Here is a 21147-nt window from a genome sequence, read left to right on the forward strand (position 1 = left end):
ATTAAGGATATCCTAATATATTTAAAAAAAAACAAATAAGAGAAATATACACAAATATGGTATAATATAAGTAACTAGAAACTGCAAACAGCCTTAAATGTTTAATTCTTGATGAATACTTTTACTTTGAAATGTGTTTTTTTGTCTTCATCAATCCAAAGATACTTCCTCCACCACTAAAGTATCTTAATGTCTTTCCACTATAAAATGTCCAATGTCTCCCTTCCATTACAGAGGATTTTTTTTCTTTCCTTTACTGTGGCAGCTATTTTTTTTTTCCTTCTGTATCCTATTACAAGTGTGAAATTTATTTTCTCTCTGTCTTTATCCCATTTGCATTTGGCAAAATATTGACATGCTTCCCATGTTTGAAAAGAGCTGGAGTTAACATCTGCTCTCTAACAAAACTTTGTCAGATTCTTCTTTCATGTAAAATCAGGTGTGGGCAATTATTTGGGCTGGAGGGCCACTTGGAGTTTTGGTGAGCGGTTGCAGGCCAGGCTAACACAACCCTCCCACCTCCCTACACAAGCTCATCAGAACTCCCCTAAGTGGCCATCCAGCTTGCTATCCTGGCCTGTGGTGGGTCCCTTGCCCCTCTTGACCCGCATGTGGTGGGAGGCAGCCTGAGCTGTGGTGCATGCTGCTGGTTCTGCCGCCCCCTGGCAAGCAGTGGGGCTGGGGTGGTGTGGTAGCCAGACTCTGCTTCCCAGCAGCCTGGATGGAGCAGGTGAGTGGGGACACTTGGCCAGGTAGATGGGATGGGACTGTGGTTGGATGAGGAGCAGCACCCAGGAGCAGGATGGGCAGGCGCAGTCAAGGCTTGGAACATGGAACCAGTGCAGGGAGTAGATCATGGCCCTGTTCCAGGCTTTTGCTGTCACTGCCCTGGGATCCTAGCCCTAGCTCTGTCCACCCACAGCCCAATCCCATCTTGCCTGGCCAAGTGCGCTCTGTCTACGGGGGTCCAGGCTGGTCTCCATAGTGTCCCTGCTGGTGGGTGCAGGGTAGATGGGCCAGGTCCAGCAGCAGCAGAGGCAGTAGTAGTAGCAGCCAGAAGGAGCTGCTGCTGGGAAGCGGAGTCTGGCTGCCGTGCCACACCACTCCAGCCCTGTTGCGCGCCTGGGTGTTTAATCCTAGAAGATAAAAGATATCAGATTCAGCCAAAGAACCTTGTCTCCCTAATCCTAGAAGGCAAACTTATAGCGAAGCACCAGCTGCAGAAAAACATTCTGCTGAGAATACATTCAATCAAACATCATTCATGGTAGACTGGCATCCTTAGTCATTGCTTACAGTGTGCGTTTCTAAATATATGCGAGAAAGATCAAAATTGTGCAAAGAAAGAGGGAGGGAGGGAAAAGAAAATACAATTTTACAACGAGGTATTTTTTTCTACTTGAAAATAAGGCTGAACAGAAAAAGCCAAATGTCCTCCAAGGTCATCTTTTCAAGCAAAAAATGTAAAAAATTTAGAACGGTTTAGATTTAAAAACTAGCACACTGAAATTTAAAAGCAAAATCCAGGTTGTGGGAAAGCCTGGATCAACACAAGCATTTCATCACTGTTACAAAACTCACTGACTGGGGGAGAGCTTCCCTTAGAGCAGGGGTTGACAGCATATGGCTCATGGAGGCATTGGATCTCACCTGTAGAGCTGGGGGCTTTTGCAGCATTGTGGCACTGAGGGCCTGTGCTTCTGTCGTGGCCAGGTACCAAAAAGAAGTGGTAGTTGCAGCTGAATTTGGAGCACCAGCCTGCCTCCAGCCTACTGCTTTAAAAATTGCTGACCACTGCCCTAAAGGAATGAATATTTGGGCATTGGGTGCTTGTGAGTTGTAATCCTTACTCTACCGTGGTGCCTACGCCTTTGTGTAAATTATTTTGCCAACATGCCTCCCTTTACGATGTTTGTAAAATGGAAAAGCAACATTTCCAATCATCAGGAACTTAAAAATAGAAGCCAGCAGCTAGTGTAAATACCAAAAAAAATGTTGAGAAGCTTGGATAAATCAGTTTTCCATATACTTTTTAATTGACCCTAAGTTAAAACCTGGAGGAGAAACATTGTGAGGACACAGTGTGTCAAAAGTGAAAAAGGAAGGGTATAGTGTCATGTTCATGAATCCTGACAGACTGGTCACCAAGTCCTAAATGATTAAAATCTGCAGCTGAGGCCCGTTCGTGATGTAAGATCAGATTGACTCCAAGCTGCTAGAGCAACCGGAATAATTGAGTCTTCCCAAAAGCAGTGCTAGTTCTTGAGATGCCAGTAAAGAGCATGCTGAAAGTTGGAGGTCCTCTGCTTAGACTGCTGATTTGTTATAGCCACTTTTGTACAAGTTCTGAATGTTAGGTATTTGATAACATACTAAGATAATTGGGTCTGTCTAGGAACTCGAATGTCTCCAGGACCATCTTGATGACTTGGTGGTTGAATGCAGAGACATAGTTGGAAACTTGACTGAGCTGGAGTCTGAGGTAAGCAAGAATGAAGGGAAGAATCTCTAAAATAGCATGGGCAGCTGCCTTCAGGCCATTACTGAAAAACACATGGATTATCAACTTGACACAGAAATACTGCCATTTCTACGGTGAAGCAGTGTCATCCTGAGTTAATTGTTTTGAGAGGTGTTAAATAACAGCTTGGATTTTTGCATTGGCAGAATGCAAGGAAGGTGGTGAATGGCCATGGTGTTGGGGCTAACCTCTACTGTAGAAAAAACCATGTAGCCTTTAATCAAAATGTGTTCAGGGCCTAAATTGTTGGTTACATCTTCAGGGAGTTTCATCAACATATTCTACTCCCAACTTTTTTGCCAGAAGCAACAGTTAGACAGTGTGGGACCACCAGTTTGATTCATTAAGATCACTTACCTGTAGTAGTTGGGGCTTTTCTTAGGTGTCTGTGGGCAAATGGTTTTCTCCATTTTACATGTCAAGCTTTTTTGCTCTAGGATGATGATCTACAAATCCCTCCACTGTTTCTTGTGGCCAGAAGAAATTAAAAGCTGAGATTTGACAATGAGAGCAAAATGTGATGGTACCTACAGCATGTTACTTGCTCAGTATCGTTCCCATAGAGTAGTTAATGTTGGGGACCACTGCTGTAGGGGTTATTTCCTTCCACCACTTAAAACATGCTTGGCTTAATCCTTGCTTACTGTTTCTGTGTCTTATTTTTGCTGTAGTATCTTGAAGTGTAACTCTTCCTTGGGGACTCTCACTCTATCGGAATTATCTGAGCAGTAGGGGACTTCTCCAGCTCTGTGCGCAGAGCAGCTCTGTTCAAACACTTAAAGTTGAAAGGCTCTCCTACAGATCATATTACTGTCTGTGGAGCAGTGGTTGGCAACCATTTCAGGCCAGAATGATGGTTTGGATTGGAGGCAAGTGGGTGCTAGGACCAGTCTGCTGTTGCTTCTCTCTTCTGTGGCATGGGAGGAGCCACCACTGAATACCCATGTCTACAGGCCAGATCCAGTGGCTCCGTGGGCTTTAGGGTGCTGATCTCTAGGCTAGGGCAGGCAGCATAACTGCTGGTGCCAATGGGGATGCTTTCTGGATGTCATCTAAAAGAAGTGCCATAAACATAACAGAGCAACTTTGTCTTGAAGCAGTTTTCAGGACCTTTTAATGCATGAACAGAGCCTTTCATTTGGCTTTTTGTTTAATTTCTATAACAAGTGCACATTGTGTCTTTTCTACAGGATATTCAGATTGAAGCCTTGCTGATGAGAGCGTGTGAGCCCATCATTCAAACATTCTGTCATGTAAGTACATGAAAGTCTGGGATTCTTAGAAGAATGAGAAATATTTTGGATGGGATGTAGTTTCCAGTGTTTAAACCTAATCAGAAGTACTACAAGGCATTAAAGGGAGTGTAAGCTGGTTTGACATAAGTTGTCATAAATGGACGTGCAGTTTACACTAGCATTGCATAAAGATAAAAAATTGTCACCATTCAAATGTAGTGATCTAGATAACTCTACTCCCATCAGTGTGAGGATAGGAGTGCTGTAAATGAAGTTCTGAACCCTAACCATGCTGTTTGCAGAACTAAAAGAACCAAGAAGAAAGAATTGTGCATATAGTAAGCTGCTAAATCAGAGACCTCTTCTTATTTCATCCAGGGCTTCTGCAGTTATTGGCCCCCACTGCAGAATCTAGGCTTCACAGGTAAAACTGCACTGTAATTCAAAACATGGCTATTTTTATGTTGGTTCAGGACCACAGTTCTTTTCTTAGCAAAAAGACTTAGTGGCTTCACTCCTCCCTTGATACTCTTCCTTTCTGTCACTTGTTTCAGAGTAGCTTTAGTGCACCATTGTGCGATACCGATTAGTCAGACTAACAGATGTGAGGCCACCAGCTTTTTATAAGGTCTTATTATGAATGTTAATGTTTGCAGTATGTTAATATGTAAAATAAAGTGCCTATATATTTGTGCTCGTTTCAGATTGTTTTGCTTTCAGAAGTGTGCTTCATGATTGTAGGAGGGTTTAATGTGCCACAGGCCACACATGGTCATTTAATGTGAGCTTAAATTCAAAGCAGAGACCTGTGATGTTAATTTCACTGATCTGAATTCTTATAGGGTCACATCTTTGAATTCTTTAATTTGTAAGTTACATAGTTTATGGGGATGCATCTCTTAAAGAGAGTGAAATCTTGTCCATCTATCTATTCAGGAGGTGGCAGATAACCAAATAGACTCTGGTGACCTAATGGAATGTCTGATCCAGAACAAACATCAGAAGGAGATGAATGAGAAGTGTGCTATTGGAGTCACTCACTTCCAGCTGGTGAGCAACCTCTACCTTTTCACACTTCATTACCTGTAGCCTCTATCTTACCCATAGAGATGGAAAGGAAATTGTTACGAATGCCCCTTCTGTTATACAAGACCCAATCCATTTGAGTGATATTACTCATCTTATCCCTCAGTCTGTGTCCCTCCACCCACTCCTCAGCACCTCTTAACCTCCCATCCTCTACAGACATTTAAAGAACAAGGTGCTTTCTGGTTTGAGAGAGAATGTATAGAACAGAAAAGATCATTAAATAGGAAAGCTAGGAAATTAAGGAAAACTGGGTACACTGGAACAACTTTTCAGAGTGAGATTTGAAAGTTATGGAAAGCTTCTCCAGATTAACCTTCTGGCTACTTGTATCAAAAGGAACAGCTAATTTTAATTATAACATTGAAAATAATATTACTGCAGACAGTTGGGTAGAACATTTTTTCCAATCAGTTCACTTTTATGGAACAAATAAATAGTAATCTAGGGAGTAATAAACCCCTCACAGATGCAATTAAGTATTGGGTGACAAAGGATCAAATAGCACATCTCAAAGTACAACAGAAGCATAAAGCCCCCAGGCCCATAACATTAAATGGTGGGGTCTGATCTGGGAAAAATGGTATAACTCTATAATTGAGTTGGGCCAAATCCTGGATTCTTGGAAAAGGAGTATTATTGTACCAATTTTCAAGACAGGTTTAAAAGATAAGCTAGAATCCTATCACCCTATAAGTTTGATAGGCAGTTCAGCTAAAAATTTTTGGCGCCATTTGTTATCTCATAGCATGGGTAAAAGGAGAAAACATATTAGATGAACATCAGACCAGATTTAGGGACAGATATTCCACTATTGATAACATATTTATTCTTCAATTTTTGAGACATAAGTATGCGCAGATGCACAAATCAGCACTGTATATTGCATTTGTAGACTTGTCGGGCTTTTAACAGTATAGAAAGAAGTACACTTTAGGAGAAATTGATAAATTATGGGATTGATCCTTTTTTTGCATTTGTTGATAGAATATTAGAAAGATACACGGGCCCAAATTAGGTGGGGCTTGAAGGCTAAACCTGCACAAAAAAATCACATACGCAAAAAGGGGTTAGGCAAGGATGTATTTTGGCCCCTTTGGGCAGTTGGCTAGTCAGCATATAAAGCCAAATTTTACCTCTTGGATCTCGTATGGCACTGAAGTATGGGGTTATGCCACTAATAAAGATCTAGACATACCTCAGAACAAGTTTCTTAGGGCTCTTCTGGCTCTTCCTTCCTCAACTCCTGCATCTTTTTGTGAGATTAGAGACAGGAATGGATTCTATTTTAACTAATATTATTATTAGAATGGTGGGATTTTGGTTCAAAATCCTGCCCCTTTTACCATCTTGTCTGCTTAAATTGTTACATAGAAGTTATTAATAATCCCCCTCATCTCCAACCACCCTGGTTAGCTTTCCTTTCCCATACTTTTGCACGTTCTGGGATAAGATACTATATTGATAATGTTTTTATGTTGGTGGGCTCTATTTTAGTATATTATTTGTAGTTTGTTTATTTTGTTTGAACTTATTTATATTATGGTCATATGTGTGTTATGTTGTTTTTGGGAGCATGGCAATTAGCCAGAATCCTTACTTAAATTGAATAATCTGTGTCTGTAGGTTGCACACGTAATCATAAACGCTCATTGATCAATATAGGTTGTATGGATGGTATTGATGGATAATCAGTATGGTCAACACCTTCAGGGATAGGAAGAAAGATGAAATGCCTGCCTTTGTGCCTGATTTGTACCCATTGTAAACCTTATCTAAGCAACAGGCAGGAAGGGCATTTGTGGCTCTTTCAAGTATGTTTTCCATGAGAAGCCTTCTCCTGTAGAAAAAATACCTTAAAATGCTGGTCAACATATTGTTTGGGGGAGGTGAAGAGGAGGGAAAATGGCAGGCCAGATTAGTAGAACTACATCATATACAGAGAGGGGGTATCAAACTTGCCCAGGGCCAGATCCAGAATCCAGCCTAGGGGTGCCTGTGGTGGGCCGGTGGCAGCTACAGCAGGATGGCAGTAGGCCAAGCAGCAACAGGGTAATTGGGCCGGTGTCAGGCCCCATTAACTTGCCCTTCTGCTGCAGATGACCATGTCTGCTGAGACCTGGGGAACATGGATTCTGCAGCAGGCCACATTTCTAACTGCCCATCAGGCTGGATGGAGTGGTTCTGGTGCTTGACACCCCTGATGTTTTGGCTTGCATTGGCTGTATCCTGGTAGGGCATGGCAAGTCAGTTAATACTGAATAGGCTTTTTCAGGCAAGCCTAATATCACTTAATTGTTTAAACTTCTGCCTTTTCTAGGTTCAAATGAAGGATTTCAGATTCTCTTACAAATTTAAAATGGCTTGCAAAGAAGATGTGCTGAAACTTTGCCCCAACATCAAAAAAAAGTAAGTAATGCTTTAAGCAATGAGCAGCCTGACTCAAACTTGTAATGAAGTTCTAAAGGAGCATTTCTCTACCTCTGTTATAGAAGTGTTAATCTTTCCCACTGAAAAAAAAACCATTCTTCTTGTTGCATTCTGCATGACTCTATTTTGCAACTGCCTCATGGTGGTGTTCTTGCCTCTAAGCTGGAATTCTTTCCTCTGCCTTGGTATCAAATTTTGAATTTTCTTCTGATTGTTAAAACATTCTCATGCTGAAAAAAACAAGCAGTTACTCTTGCTGTGCTACATCCCCTGGGAGGGCTGCGGGCGGTCAGGCTGTTCCTGGGGGGCACGTGCCCCCAGATCTGCAGCAGGGGCTGGGGGGAGTGGCAGCAAGCAAACCCTGGGTGGCATGGGACAAAGCACAGCTTGCCCTGTACTGACTCTGGCTCCTGCTGCAGTGGCCCTGGGAGTGACTGGTGCTGGCAACAGTGAGAACTGTCAGTGGGTCTGGTGTGGGCAGGAGGCAGGGCATGCTTCTTGCTGCTCTTGTGTAGCCCAGGAGGGCTGCAGGCTGGGGGGCTGTGTAGGACTCTTCCCAGGGGTGCATACCTCTAGTTCTGCATGTGGGTTGACAGCAGGCTGCTGCTGCAGGCTGGGGCCAGTGGTGTCGCCAGGCTGATTCTTCCTGGTGTTTGGGGTGGGTGTGCTGAGAACAGCCCAGTGCCCCTGAACCTGCACATGGGATGACAGCAGGCTGCCACTGCAGGCTGGGGTCAGTGGTGGCACTGGGCTGTTCCTGGTGCTTAACGTACCCACCCTTAGCACCGGGAAGAATTACCCTGGTGCTGCCACCAGCCCCAGCCTGCAGCGGCAACCTGCTGTCATCCCGCATGCAGATCTGCGGGCACATGCGCACTCTGGGAGAGCCCAACACAGCTCCCCAGCCTGTAGCCCTCCTGGAGGGTGTGGAGCAGCAAGAGGAGCTCCCCATCCCAGTTCCTTTCCCACACCCATTGACAGCTCCCAGGGCTGCTGCCGTGGGGGCTAGGGTGAGTGTGGACAAGCTGTGCCACATCCTGTGCCAGCTGGGGCTCTGCTTGCTGCCACTCCCCCCAGCCTCTGCTGCAGCTGTTACTCAAATTGCCAATTGCTCAAATCATGAGTAAGACTTGATAAAGGGGGATAAGGCAAAGTGCCATGTTTATTGATTGCATGAGTTGGACATAGAGATTCCAAGTTTTCCCTCACTTCCAATCACAAATTCTCTGCCGCTGCCTGAGCAGATGTCCACTAACATACCTTGTCTCTTTCTGTGCCACTCATTGCCTCTCTTTTTGGGGGGGGGGCACACAAGATCCTAAAGGATCTGTCTCATTTCTTTAACTGTTTTTGATCTCTTTGAAGCTCCACTGCCTGCATAACACTTTTTACCTTGCTATAACTTGCACTTGTAACTTACACTTTACAAACTTTACAGAAAACACACAACTGGCTCTTGTAACTATCTGTAAAAAACTAACCCTTCCTAAGGACCCTGTCATTTACACAGCCTTTCCAGCAGAGAGATGACTTTCTTTGTTCTCTCCTAGTTTCCTATTTCAGACACAACAGGAGGTTCTTACTTAATCCCAAGTCGACCATAGCATGTACTCATGTTCACTACTTTGCCTGACCCAGACCAACAGTTTTCTGGTCAGCGGTAACAAACCACCTCTCCTGTACAAAACTTACAACCTTAGTCACAATTACCATACAACTTTACCTTACTACAAATTTTAACTAACCCCTTTAAAATGCCTCCTAACAGTTAGACGGAGGAACAGCTTCCCATAAAAGTTACATTGCTGCAGCCTCCTTTTTCATGGAGTGTGGTAGTATATTATATGCCTGCACATAGTTCTTAAATTTGTATTTTAAATGTACAAGGGTACAGGCATCTCTTACTGCTTGCTTGGTCCGTGGGCTATGTCTAAATTACTGCAGCACTTGTTTTAAAAGACTCATATCTTGCAGATATATAGGCTGGGGATCTTTTGACATTTTTTACATCTGCCTCACTCTTTACTGTCTTATGGACTATCCTGGCAGTCTATAACCCACAAAGTGAACTTCTTAATATCCACAAACAAAACTTAAATTACAACAATGGAGCCCTCTCTGTATGCGGTTCGGATTACCCTGGCAGTCCATAACCCACAGGTGGGCTTTCTAAGTCAAACAACTTGTCCAAATATCCAGGTATTTCTCTATTCTTCTAAGTGGTTGGTCTAACCCAAGACCACTATACCTCCACCATTCTCCACCAGAAATGTTGCTCAAATTACAAGCGAAACTTTATAAAGGAGGATAAGGTAAGGTGCCACATTTATTGATTGCATGAGTTAAACATAGAGGTTCCGAAGTGTAGGTTGTTAGACACAGAGGTTCCTGCACACTATTCATACAAACACACACAAATCACCATGCACATCATTACACACAGGAAAACACGTACACAAAACAACTTTTTCATCCACACACACACACACACACCAGATATAGTTACCAGCAGTAAGTTGCTTGGTATCAGCCCAGGGTGGCCAACCTGGGTTTGAGTAGATGATGATGATTTGAAGATAATAGCTGGAGCGGGGTGACCAGATGCATCTGTGCTCTGGTGAAACAGTAGAGAAAAGAGGACTCACCCAACTTGGCATTTTTAATGTGTTCTTTTATAGAGATTGGCATCCTTTGTGTCAGTGCTTTGGGGTTTTTCCATACCCAGCTTCTGTCTTTGTGGTTGTTTTTCTTTTGTCTTCAGCTTATCTTAGCCTTGGAGTGTTCTTGTTGCCCATCTGGCAGAATTTCTTCTTCTGTTATCTCCTTTGTGCCCTTGAGCTTCAAAGGGATTCTTCAGCCGTTTGGTAGTTACTGGCTGGTAACTTACATTTGGTGCCTTGTTACTTAGATAAACAGTTAAATCTTCTCTCATCTCTATGCCATTCTCTCTCCATTCACCCGTTTACACACACTCATACATAAAGGCTATGCAGAGTTCATTTACTTATGTCAAGCAGAAGGATACAAAATGCAGTTTTCAAGTTGCTTCCAGGATAAAACTAATATGGTTACATTTTACTATTATTACACTCAATATTAACATCAGCTACATTAGTTCAGTTCATGCTACATAGCAGCCCCAGGAGCAGCCAGCACCAGCTGCCTGCACCATGGCACGGTGCAGCCCAGGAGCTGGGTCGCGGGGGACAGGCAGAGTCCAGGCATGGGGGGACAGGCATAGCACGGTACAGTCCTAGGAATGGCACCCCTCCCTCTGCCCCTTCCCTAGTCCCAGCCTCTCTTGCTCCATCCCTCACTGCCTTGGGAACCTATCCCTATTTGTTACTTTATAAAGTGGGTTTGCTTTATGTGAGGGAAACTGAATAGCTGATAGCCAAATCTCCAAATTGGCCTTGAATCTTTTCAAATCAATTTGTAGGCTTCCAGTTCAATTGGGAACTCTTAATAGATTTGCTTCAGATTCAGAGATTCATCTGCCAAATCGGGCTGAATCTCCTTCAAATAGAATTGGCTACTGAAGCTTCACACAGCCCTAATGTCTACGTACATGGAGCCCCCTGTCTTTCCACCTTCCTCCTGCTCCCTGCAGGGAGCTCATTGCAAAATCCATGGGTTTCTCTGGTAAAAGGAGAAATTTGCGTTTTGCCTCTGGTAAAAGGCAAAATCTGTGGTTTACTTCATTTTCCCATGGAAAATGGAAAATCTGGATCTCGACTGATAACACTGACAACAAATATCTAAATCGGAACACAGGAGCAGGGTGACTTTCTCATCAAGAGTAAAATGCCTTTCACAAAATATGGTGTAGCTGCTCCATTAGTTCACATATACTGTTTGTAATGCAATATACACATTTATACAGCATATCCATGAAATAACAAGTGGCAATTTTTGGGAGTGTACACGTGATTTAAGAGTCCAAATCTCACTTACTCTCAGTTTTAGAATGAGACGGTTGTGTGGAACTTCAAGGGTCATCTGGTCCAACCTCTAGTTCAGATCTCGTTCTCTTGTATTTATGATGTCCTACACTGAACTAAACAGCTGGGCCTGGTTTTGGAAACAAAAAAAAAATCTGTAAACTGTCTTTATAACTTCTGTTTCAATTTTTCCCTTATCTGATTGAGTCTGTGCTCTTTGTATCTTCTTACCAAAAGTGCAGAAGACTTTGTGCTGACTTAGCATCCCTTTGTGTTCCAGGGAGTTATTTAACTTCTGAGTAACACGGTGTTTTGAGTAGTGTGGTGTGCCAGTCCTAGTCCTGTTGTCTGGCATGAAAGTCCCAGAAATAAATCGCCATATATATAAATAAGAGTCTGTTTTCTTTCTCTGCAGGGTAGATGTGGTGATCTGCTTGAGCACTACTGTGCGTAACGACACTCTGCAGGATGCCAAGGAGCACAGGGTGTCTCTGAAGTGCCGCAAACAGTTGCGTGTTGAGGAGCTAGAGATGGTAAGTGTGCACAGAGCTCTTGGACAGATTGCTGAATCACTTTTACTTGCTCTTCCTGTCATGTCTTCTGTTGTTTTTCTACACACCTTAAGAAAAGAATTATCATCCTTACATGAGATGCATCTCCTTCAGCTGTGGCAGAGTTGAAGGAAACAACTTTTGATTGCGCAGCAATCCAAGTCAGTTGCCCTTCAGGCTGAAGTAATGACTTTTCTCATGTTCTGATGCCAGCTGCCTGAATTTAATTACTTATGCTGTGCATTTAGAGAGCAGTACACATATGCCAGTTTCCCCTAGTCCCTCAGGAGGCAAGTATTAGCCACATTTTACAGGTGAAGTGACATGTCCAGTACTACACAATGGGTTAGTTACTGAGGCAGGATAAAAAACAGGATATTCCTGGTTTTTTTCCTTGAAATTAAACAGCCTCCTAGCTTCCTGGCATTAGTGTTTACAGTACTAAAAGCACAAAATTTCCTGTGACATTGTTTAATCAGTAAAACTTTGACTAATAGTCCTCAGCCACTTCAGAGGCAGCGCATACAACCCTTCAGTGGAGGCAGTTGGTTGGTATGCATCATTGAGGAGCAGTTCTGTGGAAGAGAGTCCTGTTGATGGTCTTCTCTTTAGCCAAAACCTTTCTGTCTGAGACCTATCTTTGACCCTAATGTAAAAAGTGGGGGGAGGACATTTTCAGGGATCAAGGGGCTCCCTACATTTGTAGAGAGTAAAGGGGAAATTATGCTTAGTGTCCCTACTAAAGTGAATGCAAAACCTTTTATTCAGTGTGGAATAAAAATGAAATTCTAAAAACCTATTGCCAGCTGATTTCTGAAAATAAACATGTTTTTTTTGCTGGCATTCACTTTGTGTCCTGGCCAAGGTAATTCAGGTAAGTGTTAATACACCTCATGTAAGAATTGTCTTTAGACAATTGAAATAGATGAGGTACGTCTGGCTGGCATAGTTGAGCCAAATATTTATCCAGCTCTACTTAGGCTTAGGTAGCCAACAAGAAGTATATGGAGAGTTGAATTTGCCTTGAAAGTGGTACTTAATCACACAGCAACTTGGGGACCTGCTTCCACCACCAAACTCTGACTGTTTTTACCTACTATACCCTTTGGTTTGAAGAACTGAATACTTGTCCTTGTTATCCCAAATGTCTCCTTTGTCTGTTTTGTGAATAAAAACTCTTGTTGGATAAAATATGCAATCTGTTTGTCTGAGCTAATAGCTTGTTTTTCACTGCATCATCTTATCTTGCAGAGTGAGGATATCAGGCTTGAACCAGAGCTGTATGAGGCTTGTAAGAATGACATCAAGAACTACTGCCAGAATGTGCCTTATGGCAATGCTCAGGTAATGGGTCTCTTAATTATTTGTTTCCACTTTTCATTCCAAACCTTTTTTTTGAAGAATGTTTGTATCTCAATCAAGTATAGCATTAGACTTGTATTTTAGGGTATCTTCCAATTCCATTTTTATCATTTTGGAGCATTTCATTAGTCAGTTCTTTCCAGATAAGGTCAGGGTTCAGTTTGTCTGTTTCATCTGTCTATACCATTGCAAAGTTATAATGACTGTGTAAGTCAAAAATAAGTAGGATAATATTGTTGCCATCTTCATTTAGCTTAAACTAATAGGAACATTTAGTAAGCTTTAATGCTGATTACCAGCAACTTATTTTATGTTTGACTTTTTAGATAAATTCCAGACTCTGCCTAGAACTTGCGAAGTGCACAGATACTTGAAAACGAGCCAGCAGGGGAACACCAGAAACATGTTTCCTTCCAAAAATGTGGGAGGATGATCATTGTGTCTGTTTCAGTTGCTGTAATGCTCTTGTTGCAGATTATCGAGTGTTTGAAAGAAATTAAGAAGCAGCTGAGCACCCGATGTCACCAAAAAGTGTTTAAACTGCAGGAGACGGAAATGATGGATCCTGAGTTGGACTATACACTTATGAGGGTCTGCAAACAGATGATCAAGGTAATGTTGCCATATTGACTGTTGGGATGGAGTCAAGTTCACAAGGAAAACTAACTTTTCTAGAACTCAGGATATCTGTTCTGGAGACATGAAAGAAGTGGACTCGGATTTAAAAAGTCAGTCATTCTCTGCACGAGTGACCTAAAGCTCTTGTGCTTTTTCAGAACAGCTTTCTCTCAGGAAAAAAGCTTCACTGAATTGGGTAGAATCCTAAGAGTTTTGTGGTCCCTCCCACATTGTAGTTTAGCCGTTTAGTTTTAGCTTGACACTAGCTGGAACCTGGATCCCTGGTACAAATTCACTGATGCCACAAATCTATGTAATAGATCCCGGGCTGCCATTAGCTATGTAAAAAAGAACAATCTGGCTGTGTGGTTTTCAGCAACTCCACCCATGGTCAGAGAAGGCCCGTTGACATCAAAAGTCTGTACTTGGGAACACTTCCCCCAGATCATCATGATTAGTTTTTAATAGTAGCGAAGATGAAAGAGTCTACAGACTCTCCCTTTTCTGATGCAGTGTCAGTGCAACCAGTGTCCCAATCCTCAGAGGATGCACGGTGTTTGCATGAACTTATTAAATAGAGGGGGAAGCACCTTAAAGATTTCCCAGACAGTGTCTGACTATCATACTCCCTGTAATATTGTACCAAGTGAGCCTGATGAGGCTATTTTTGCCAGTCAACAAGGCCATAATGGACTTAGTGTAAGCATTTTTGGCTAACCCCATTGCTAAATGGGCAGAAAAGAAAGAGTGTGCTATCTAGGAGCATCAACTATTTTTACTCTGATAACCAGGGAGAATAGGTTAGCTCATAGCTATGAATAAGAAATTTGGATTAATAGGAAGACAGAGTGTGGAACAGTTCAGCAAGATTGCATACTCAGTAGGCCTGTGTGAAGTGGAAAGTACTTGCTTTGGATTCAGCAATTCAAAAGGATAGTGATTCGATTCAGTGATTTGAATCACTATCCCTATTTCGATTTGGCCAAATCTGAAGATATTTGGCAAGACTATACAGGGAGTGCCGGCGGGTGCAGCTGGGGGAGCAGCCAAATGAGCCCTGGCTTCAACTGGGAGAAGCTGTGGATCATCTGGCTACCCCTCTGCCAGGGTGAGGCAGGAAATGCTGGCAGCCCCGGGAGAAGCCGCAGGGGCTGTGGGGATCAGTCAAGGAGCTGGGGAATGAACAGGGGCTTCCCCCAGCCTCACGGCTTCTCCCGGGGCTGCCAGCACTTCCTGCCTCGCCCCAGTGGGGGGGCAGCCAAGGGAGCAGCTAGACGAGCTGCAGCTTCTTCTGGGGCTGCCGGCTCAAGCCCAGGCTCGTCCGGCTGCTCCCCCAGCTCCTCTCGCCAGCACTGCCTAGTGCCTGCCTGTACAGTCTACAGCCAAATTTCTGAATCTGTCTGAATTGATTCAGAGGCTTCTGATTTGGTTTGGAGAGATCAATGGGCCTCCCGATTTTTTTGTGTTTTAATATTGGCTGCCGAATCTCCTCTGAATCAAATTGGCTACTGAAGCTTTGAACAGCCCTAATACTCAGCAGCTAGTCTGCAGTTTTGAATAGCTAATTGCCACGCCTATTTGGCCCACTACAATTTTCAGGTTTCTAAAAATCTGATGGACCTTTTGGACTCTGTTACCCAGGACAGAAGGGAAGATTGATTTCCTTAGTCTTACAAGGGTACTCATAGCTGAGACAACTCTACAGGCTGCTTTCAATGAAGTTAACACTGCTGCCAGGCCCCTGATATCAGTTGTACTCATGTCCTCACCATCCTTGCCACACGAATCAGACTTTCCCAGGGAGAGTGAAGCTTAAATGGCTTCCCACAAAGGGCACAGAGCCCTTTAGCTCCAGAATTGTAAGGTCCTGCATACACCACAAGATTAAAAGGCTGTTCCCTGATCCTTAGGGGTACTTTTCCCCCTGTACAAACACAAGTTTAAATACCATCCCTACAGAGCAATGAAGTTGACACACCCCACTACCTCCACTGTTCCACCAGTGCAACGTGCACTTAACTGGGCAGCTCCTCAGAAACAGATTTTTTTAGAAGCATCCTGCTACATTGTGTATTGTAGTTGCTTCTAAATAGCGGAACTTGTGGAAGTTGTAGCAAAGGGTATTCGATTTGGTTCCGCTCACTGCCTATGCCAGGGGTGGGCAAAATGCAGTCTGTGGGCTGGATACAGCCTGCCAGGACATTTCCTTCTGGCCCATGGGGCCCCTAAAAAATTTAGAAAATTAATATTAATCTGCCCCTAGCTGCCTGTCACGTGGCCCTTGATGGCTTGCCAAAACTCAGTAAGCAGCCCTCCACCCAAAATAATTGCCCACCCCTGGCCTATGCCTACCCTCAGCCTCCCTTTTTTACCTTTGTCAGGGACCCACTCATGAGGGTCTGCTTTCAGGGAGACCCAGGGACTATCCCCTTACCATTCCCTTGCAGGAGAGCTTGCCTTCAGGGAGTCCATGAAGCTCTCCAGCCAGGGATCTGGAGCGCCTGTATGGCCTTAACCCAGATATGTTTTCCTAGCACTGATAATTTGCCAGTAATTCTTAGTGCTAGAACTGAATGTCTCTCCGTAGCCATAGCTTTATTGTGTACTGAGCACTGCATTAGAGGTCTCTTAGCTTTCCTGTACCAAGCAGCTGTTATGCAGGACAGTGGTTTGCTTGTACAGTCACCAGCATCTGTTTGTTCCTGTATTTGGACTCAGTGGGGAGAGAAGCAGGAGATGGAGATGAGACCCAAATAGAAATAATAGGAGTTTTGCATCATAATGTGCAATAGCTCTAGTGAATGGAAAATAAAGATACCCTGGATAGCCAGACGTCTTGTTAACACAGAGCTTGCAACCCACAACTGCAGTTAGTAGCAGCTGCCCAGCTTATGCTTTCCAAAACTAGATATTTACTTCCTTTCTCCTCTGCCAATTTAGAGAGAATATAAGAAAATGGTTGTTACTGGAGGAGTGGAAGAATCAAGCATGATTCCTTTGGGTTGGGTTGGAGATTTAGTTTCTATGTGAATGTTTGGAATTGTGAGGGCTAATTAGTGATAAAAATTGAGTTCTCCTTTTTGCAGAGGTTCTGCCCAGAGGCAGATTCAAAGAACATGCTTCAGTGTTTGAAACAGAATAAGAACAGCGAGGTGATGGACCCTAAATGCAAACAAATGATTACCAAGCGGCAGATTACACAGAATACAGGTACTATACTTTTTTACTTTTTACCTTGAAAGCATCTAATTATGTGTTTTGGCTGAAAAGTGAGCACCAGAATCCAACTGCAAATTAATTTTCTTCATTTAATGGTGCTTTGCTCCACGTAAAGAAGTAGTGGTTTAGGTTTGTCCACTGTAGTTGGATGTTGCATAATTATTGGGTCCATTTACTCCTGAGATTTTTATGGTTTGGTCAGTGTTTTCAGTGGAAAACGGGAAAACCTTAGCTCTGTGGTGTACAGCGTGTCATAAATCTTTATTAAACCATGTCATTAAAAGAATAGACTTGAAAAACTGGAAATCCTGCATCCTTCCTTAATCATTGCATCCATCTGTGTGGGTAGTCCAGTTCTCTGCTTGTGAACATCCCAAGGGCTTGCATCTGGTCAGAACAAATACCACTCATGGTAGCCCTCCATTTAAAAAAAAAAAAAAAAAAAAAAAAAGTGTAGGTGGGTCTTCAAAAAGTTTTGGGTTGTGGAGCCCTGACTTAATCCTTTCTAATGAAACCCTTATAGGATCATCATTCAGAACATACTACAAATCCAGTTTGCTGTTTGTTAATATCTTTGTGATGGTGTCTGTTTATGAATTCTAATGTGTCCTTTCACAGATTACCGCTTAAATCCAGTGCTCAGGAAGGCTTGTAAAGCAGACATTCCCAAATTTTGCCAAAATATCCTAAGTAAGGCAAAGGATGATACAGAATTGGAGGGGCAAGTTATCTCATGCCTGAAGTTGAAATACGCAGACCAGGTAAGTTCTATGTAAACATGAGCTGCACAAATATGTGCCTAGCAACACTGACTGATTGTCCACCCTGGTATCTTAGACTTTGACTCCCAGTTTGAATGCTTGTAAACTTTTTTATGCTATATACAGAGGGGCTCTTGCAGTCTCCCCATTTAAGCTTAACTACCTCTTAGACCAGGTGTGTGACATCAGGATGGTGTGCAGTGGGATCTGCCTCAGGCTGATGTTGCGTTACTCATCTCCCTGTGGAACCAGAATGTTGAGCACCATTGCTTAAAACCTTTACCAGAACCAGCAGATTAAAGACATTTAACTATGCTCTTAAATTACCAAAACAGTTTACTTTTTAAAATATATATATGATTTTATTTAGTGGTTTGATGGCTGTTTTCCTTCGTTCAATAGCGTCTGTCTTCAGACTGCGAGGATCAGATCCGAGTGATAATCCAGGAATCGGCTCTTGATTACCGGCTAGATCCCCAGCTTCAGATGCACTGTTCTGAAGAGGTAGGAGGCATGATACCTAAACTCCCTAGTTTAGAAAAAAGTTCTCCTCAGCAGATCTAACTTCACAAGTCTTTGTGAAATGAGCTACATGTCTCCCTTCATAAAGAAACTCTCTTGATAAAGCAATTTAACTGTTCATAGTTCAAGACGCTCCATCTGGAACTTATGAAACAGGCTTCTTGCTTGTGCTCGACAACCAAGAATTAGTCTTTTGCTCATACACCATTACAATGTCAAGCTTTGCCTCTTGATTTCTCATTGCCACTGATTTGCCGTAGCAGAGAAAATTGTCTTCAGTATTTATGAAAAACAGATAAAAGTTATTGTAGTGTTGAGTTTCACATCTGTTGTGAGTGAAATAGTCATAAAAGTCCTTCTTTATAATATCATCATATTTACTCATTTCCTGCACATCCCCAAATAAGGTATGTCCCTTGTTTTGGGAGGTCAAAATGAGGTAAAAAGGTTTTTTGTTTTTTTTCCAGAATCTGACCTGCCACAGCCTGAGCTCACCATGGCTGAATATTGGCTGCATTAAGTACATTCCAGTGTCACTCCTGCTTTCACTGCAGCTCCACAGCTGGAGGTTTAATTCCCTTACAGCTGCTGCCAAATTGTTTGACTCCTTCAATTTGGCAGTAGGTAAAGAGTTAAATGTCTAGCTGTGGAGCTGCAGTGAAAGGGGTGAGTGACACTGGGAAATGGATTGACCCCTGCTCCATGCTGCACGGAGCCAATCGCTGTCAGCCATTTCAGCACCCCCATGTCTCTGTTCTGGTGCAGAAATCAGATGCCTCACTTTATATCAACAGAGGCTTGCTGATGCAAAATCCATGATGAACACAGTGGCTGGCAGAAGAGTACGCAAGGATCTTGTTAGGAAGAGAAGTCTCATGGTTTTTGGAGATGGTAAATATCTCACTTGAAAAGGTCTGAGGTGGTTGGCTAGCACTGTAGTAGTGAAAGAGTGAATAGATCAAAGTTGGCTTATGTTCCAGTTTGTTAAATAAGATGCCTTGAGACAGTTGCCTTTCCCACATTGTGGAGTATGAAAGGTTTCTAGGTGGGTTGCAACTAAGGGCAAAGTATTATCACGCCATGCAAAAAAATTCGGAAATGTCAACATCTTTTTTTTATTGCTAGAATCAAGATATTAAGTACAAATGATTAAACTCATATGTTTGCATATGTTGGGGTTTTTTAGTGACTTGGAACCTGCTTCTGTCTGCAGAGTTTATACGAGGCTGTAGACTGATGCAGCGACTCAGTTTTCACTGTGTGTTCAGTTGTGATCTATATTTTGTTTTGGTGCAGAATCCCCAATTCCACCCAAAAACATAACAAAAGGAATAATTATCCACTTGGCCTTTTTGCGTAAAACTGAATACTTGATTCCTATATTTCTGCTAAAAAAAAAAATTCATGCATTTTCTTCATTAAAACATAGTGTTTAAACTAATACCCAAAGCTTTGTCAATAAACTGATCTTCTTTTGTAGCATCAGTTTTCTCTAGGAGTCCTTGTGCTGAAAGTGTTTGTAACTCGAGCGTGTTTTTCAAGTTCTAATTCTGTATTAAGGAACTATTTTTAAAACAGAACTTTCAGTAATGAACTTTTTTTATATACTTTTCATGTCTCCTCAGCATTCTGCAGCTCATTATTTTCAATAAATGCTTTAAGAGTTTGTAATACAGGCAGCCCTCGGACTTACGACACAATTGGTTCCTGAAAACCACATCTTAAGTCGAAGTGTTGTAATTCGGAACCAACTTTCTCATAAGAAACAATGTTATAAATGGGGGATTGGTTCCTGAACCAAGGCCGGATACCCTATTTTCACCAAAAATACCCCAGAATTTTGTACTCAATCAATTATAGATGAGTGTAACATAGCTACATTAATATATTTATATTGTAAATAGCAATCATATTGATTTGGAAGGACTTCTTTGAGGTGACTTTGCTGGACTTTTTGAAGGGCTCTTGGCTGGAGTCTTCTCAGGAATTTTGGCTGCAGGTTTTTCGGGAGTCTTGTCTGCTTTCTTAAAGTGTCCAAGGAAGTTTGGACAGATGTTCTCCAGGGAGATGAGCGACGCAGCCAACTTGTTCGTTGGCATGGCATTGAATTGGATCAAGCGTTGTAAGTCAAAACTGGCATTGTAAAGTTGAAACAGGGTGTCAGTTTATAAACATTATAAGTGTAAAACGTAACTCGAAACGTTGTAAGTCGAGGGCTGCCTGTATGCCTTTTAGCCTTTGCTAGCCTGTTGTTTCACTTTTCCAGTTTCCTGTTGAATGAGTTCTTCACCGTATCCTTAAGCTGAAGAATGTGGGAGTGAGTTCTTTGTAGCTGAGCATTTTAAAATACTAGTTTTTCAAAGATACCACTAAAATAAGCCAGTTTCAAAACAAAGTCTTTTCATTATAATTTTTTCTGCATTCTTTATGATTTTTTTTAAAGATGCTTCTTTTTTCTCTGAGTTCAAGCACACTTGTCAGAATTTTGACCCAAGATGGCCCTCTGGATTCAGCAGCACTTCATAATCTGAAATCACCCACAGCAGTAAAATCTGGCTTTTTGATTTTTATGTAGTTCACAACATTAGTGGCGGTTGATAGTGCAAAATGTGGCTCTGGACTCATCCCTTGAAGCTAGGGCCTCTCTGTGGATCATACAGCAAGTCCAAATAGCACCTGGAGCTTGTCAAAGCCTGAATGGTTTCTTGTCTGCCAGCCACAGCTTTTTGCTCCATCTTTGCATAGTCCAACACAGTCCTGCCATTTCAGACCAACCTGCTGCATGACATCATCAATAATTTTGAATAACTCTTTGGCCTTTTTCTTGAACAGTAGATCTTCATTCACTCATGGCTTCTCAAAGTATCAAACCTAAGCAGCCAAAACAATCGTCCCCCCCCG

The 21147-nt window shown here is 42.5% G+C and overlaps 1 protein-coding gene across 1 annotated transcript in view; it reads left to right on the forward strand.

The window, feature by feature from the left end:
• Positions 1-21147, forward strand: part of GLG1 (golgi glycoprotein 1) — a gene marked incomplete at its 5' end in the record, with an annotated part of 79545 nt that overhangs the window by 40198 nt on the left and 18200 nt on the right. Inside the window, 10 exons of the mRNA XM_019505298.1 lie at positions 2396-2482; positions 3712-3774; positions 4693-4806; positions 7163-7251; positions 11629-11746; positions 13016-13108; positions 13601-13738; positions 16831-16954; positions 17582-17724; positions 18127-18228. Coding sequence (XP_019360843.1) covers positions 2396-2482; positions 3712-3774; positions 4693-4806; positions 7163-7251; positions 11629-11746; positions 13016-13108; positions 13601-13738; positions 16831-16954; positions 17582-17724; positions 18127-18228 — 1071 coding nt within the window. The remainder of the gene's footprint in view (positions 1-2395; positions 2483-3711; positions 3775-4692; positions 4807-7162; positions 7252-11628; positions 11747-13015; positions 13109-13600; positions 13739-16830; positions 16955-17581; positions 17725-18126; positions 18229-21147) is intronic.

The sequence above is a fragment of the Gavialis gangeticus genome, unplaced genomic scaffold, assembly GCF_001723915.1.
Source record: "Gavialis gangeticus isolate Ggan-Ray unplaced genomic scaffold, GavGan_comp1, whole genome shotgun sequence".
In the NCBI taxonomy this organism is placed as follows: Eukaryota; Metazoa; Chordata; order Crocodylia; family Gavialidae; genus Gavialis; species Gavialis gangeticus.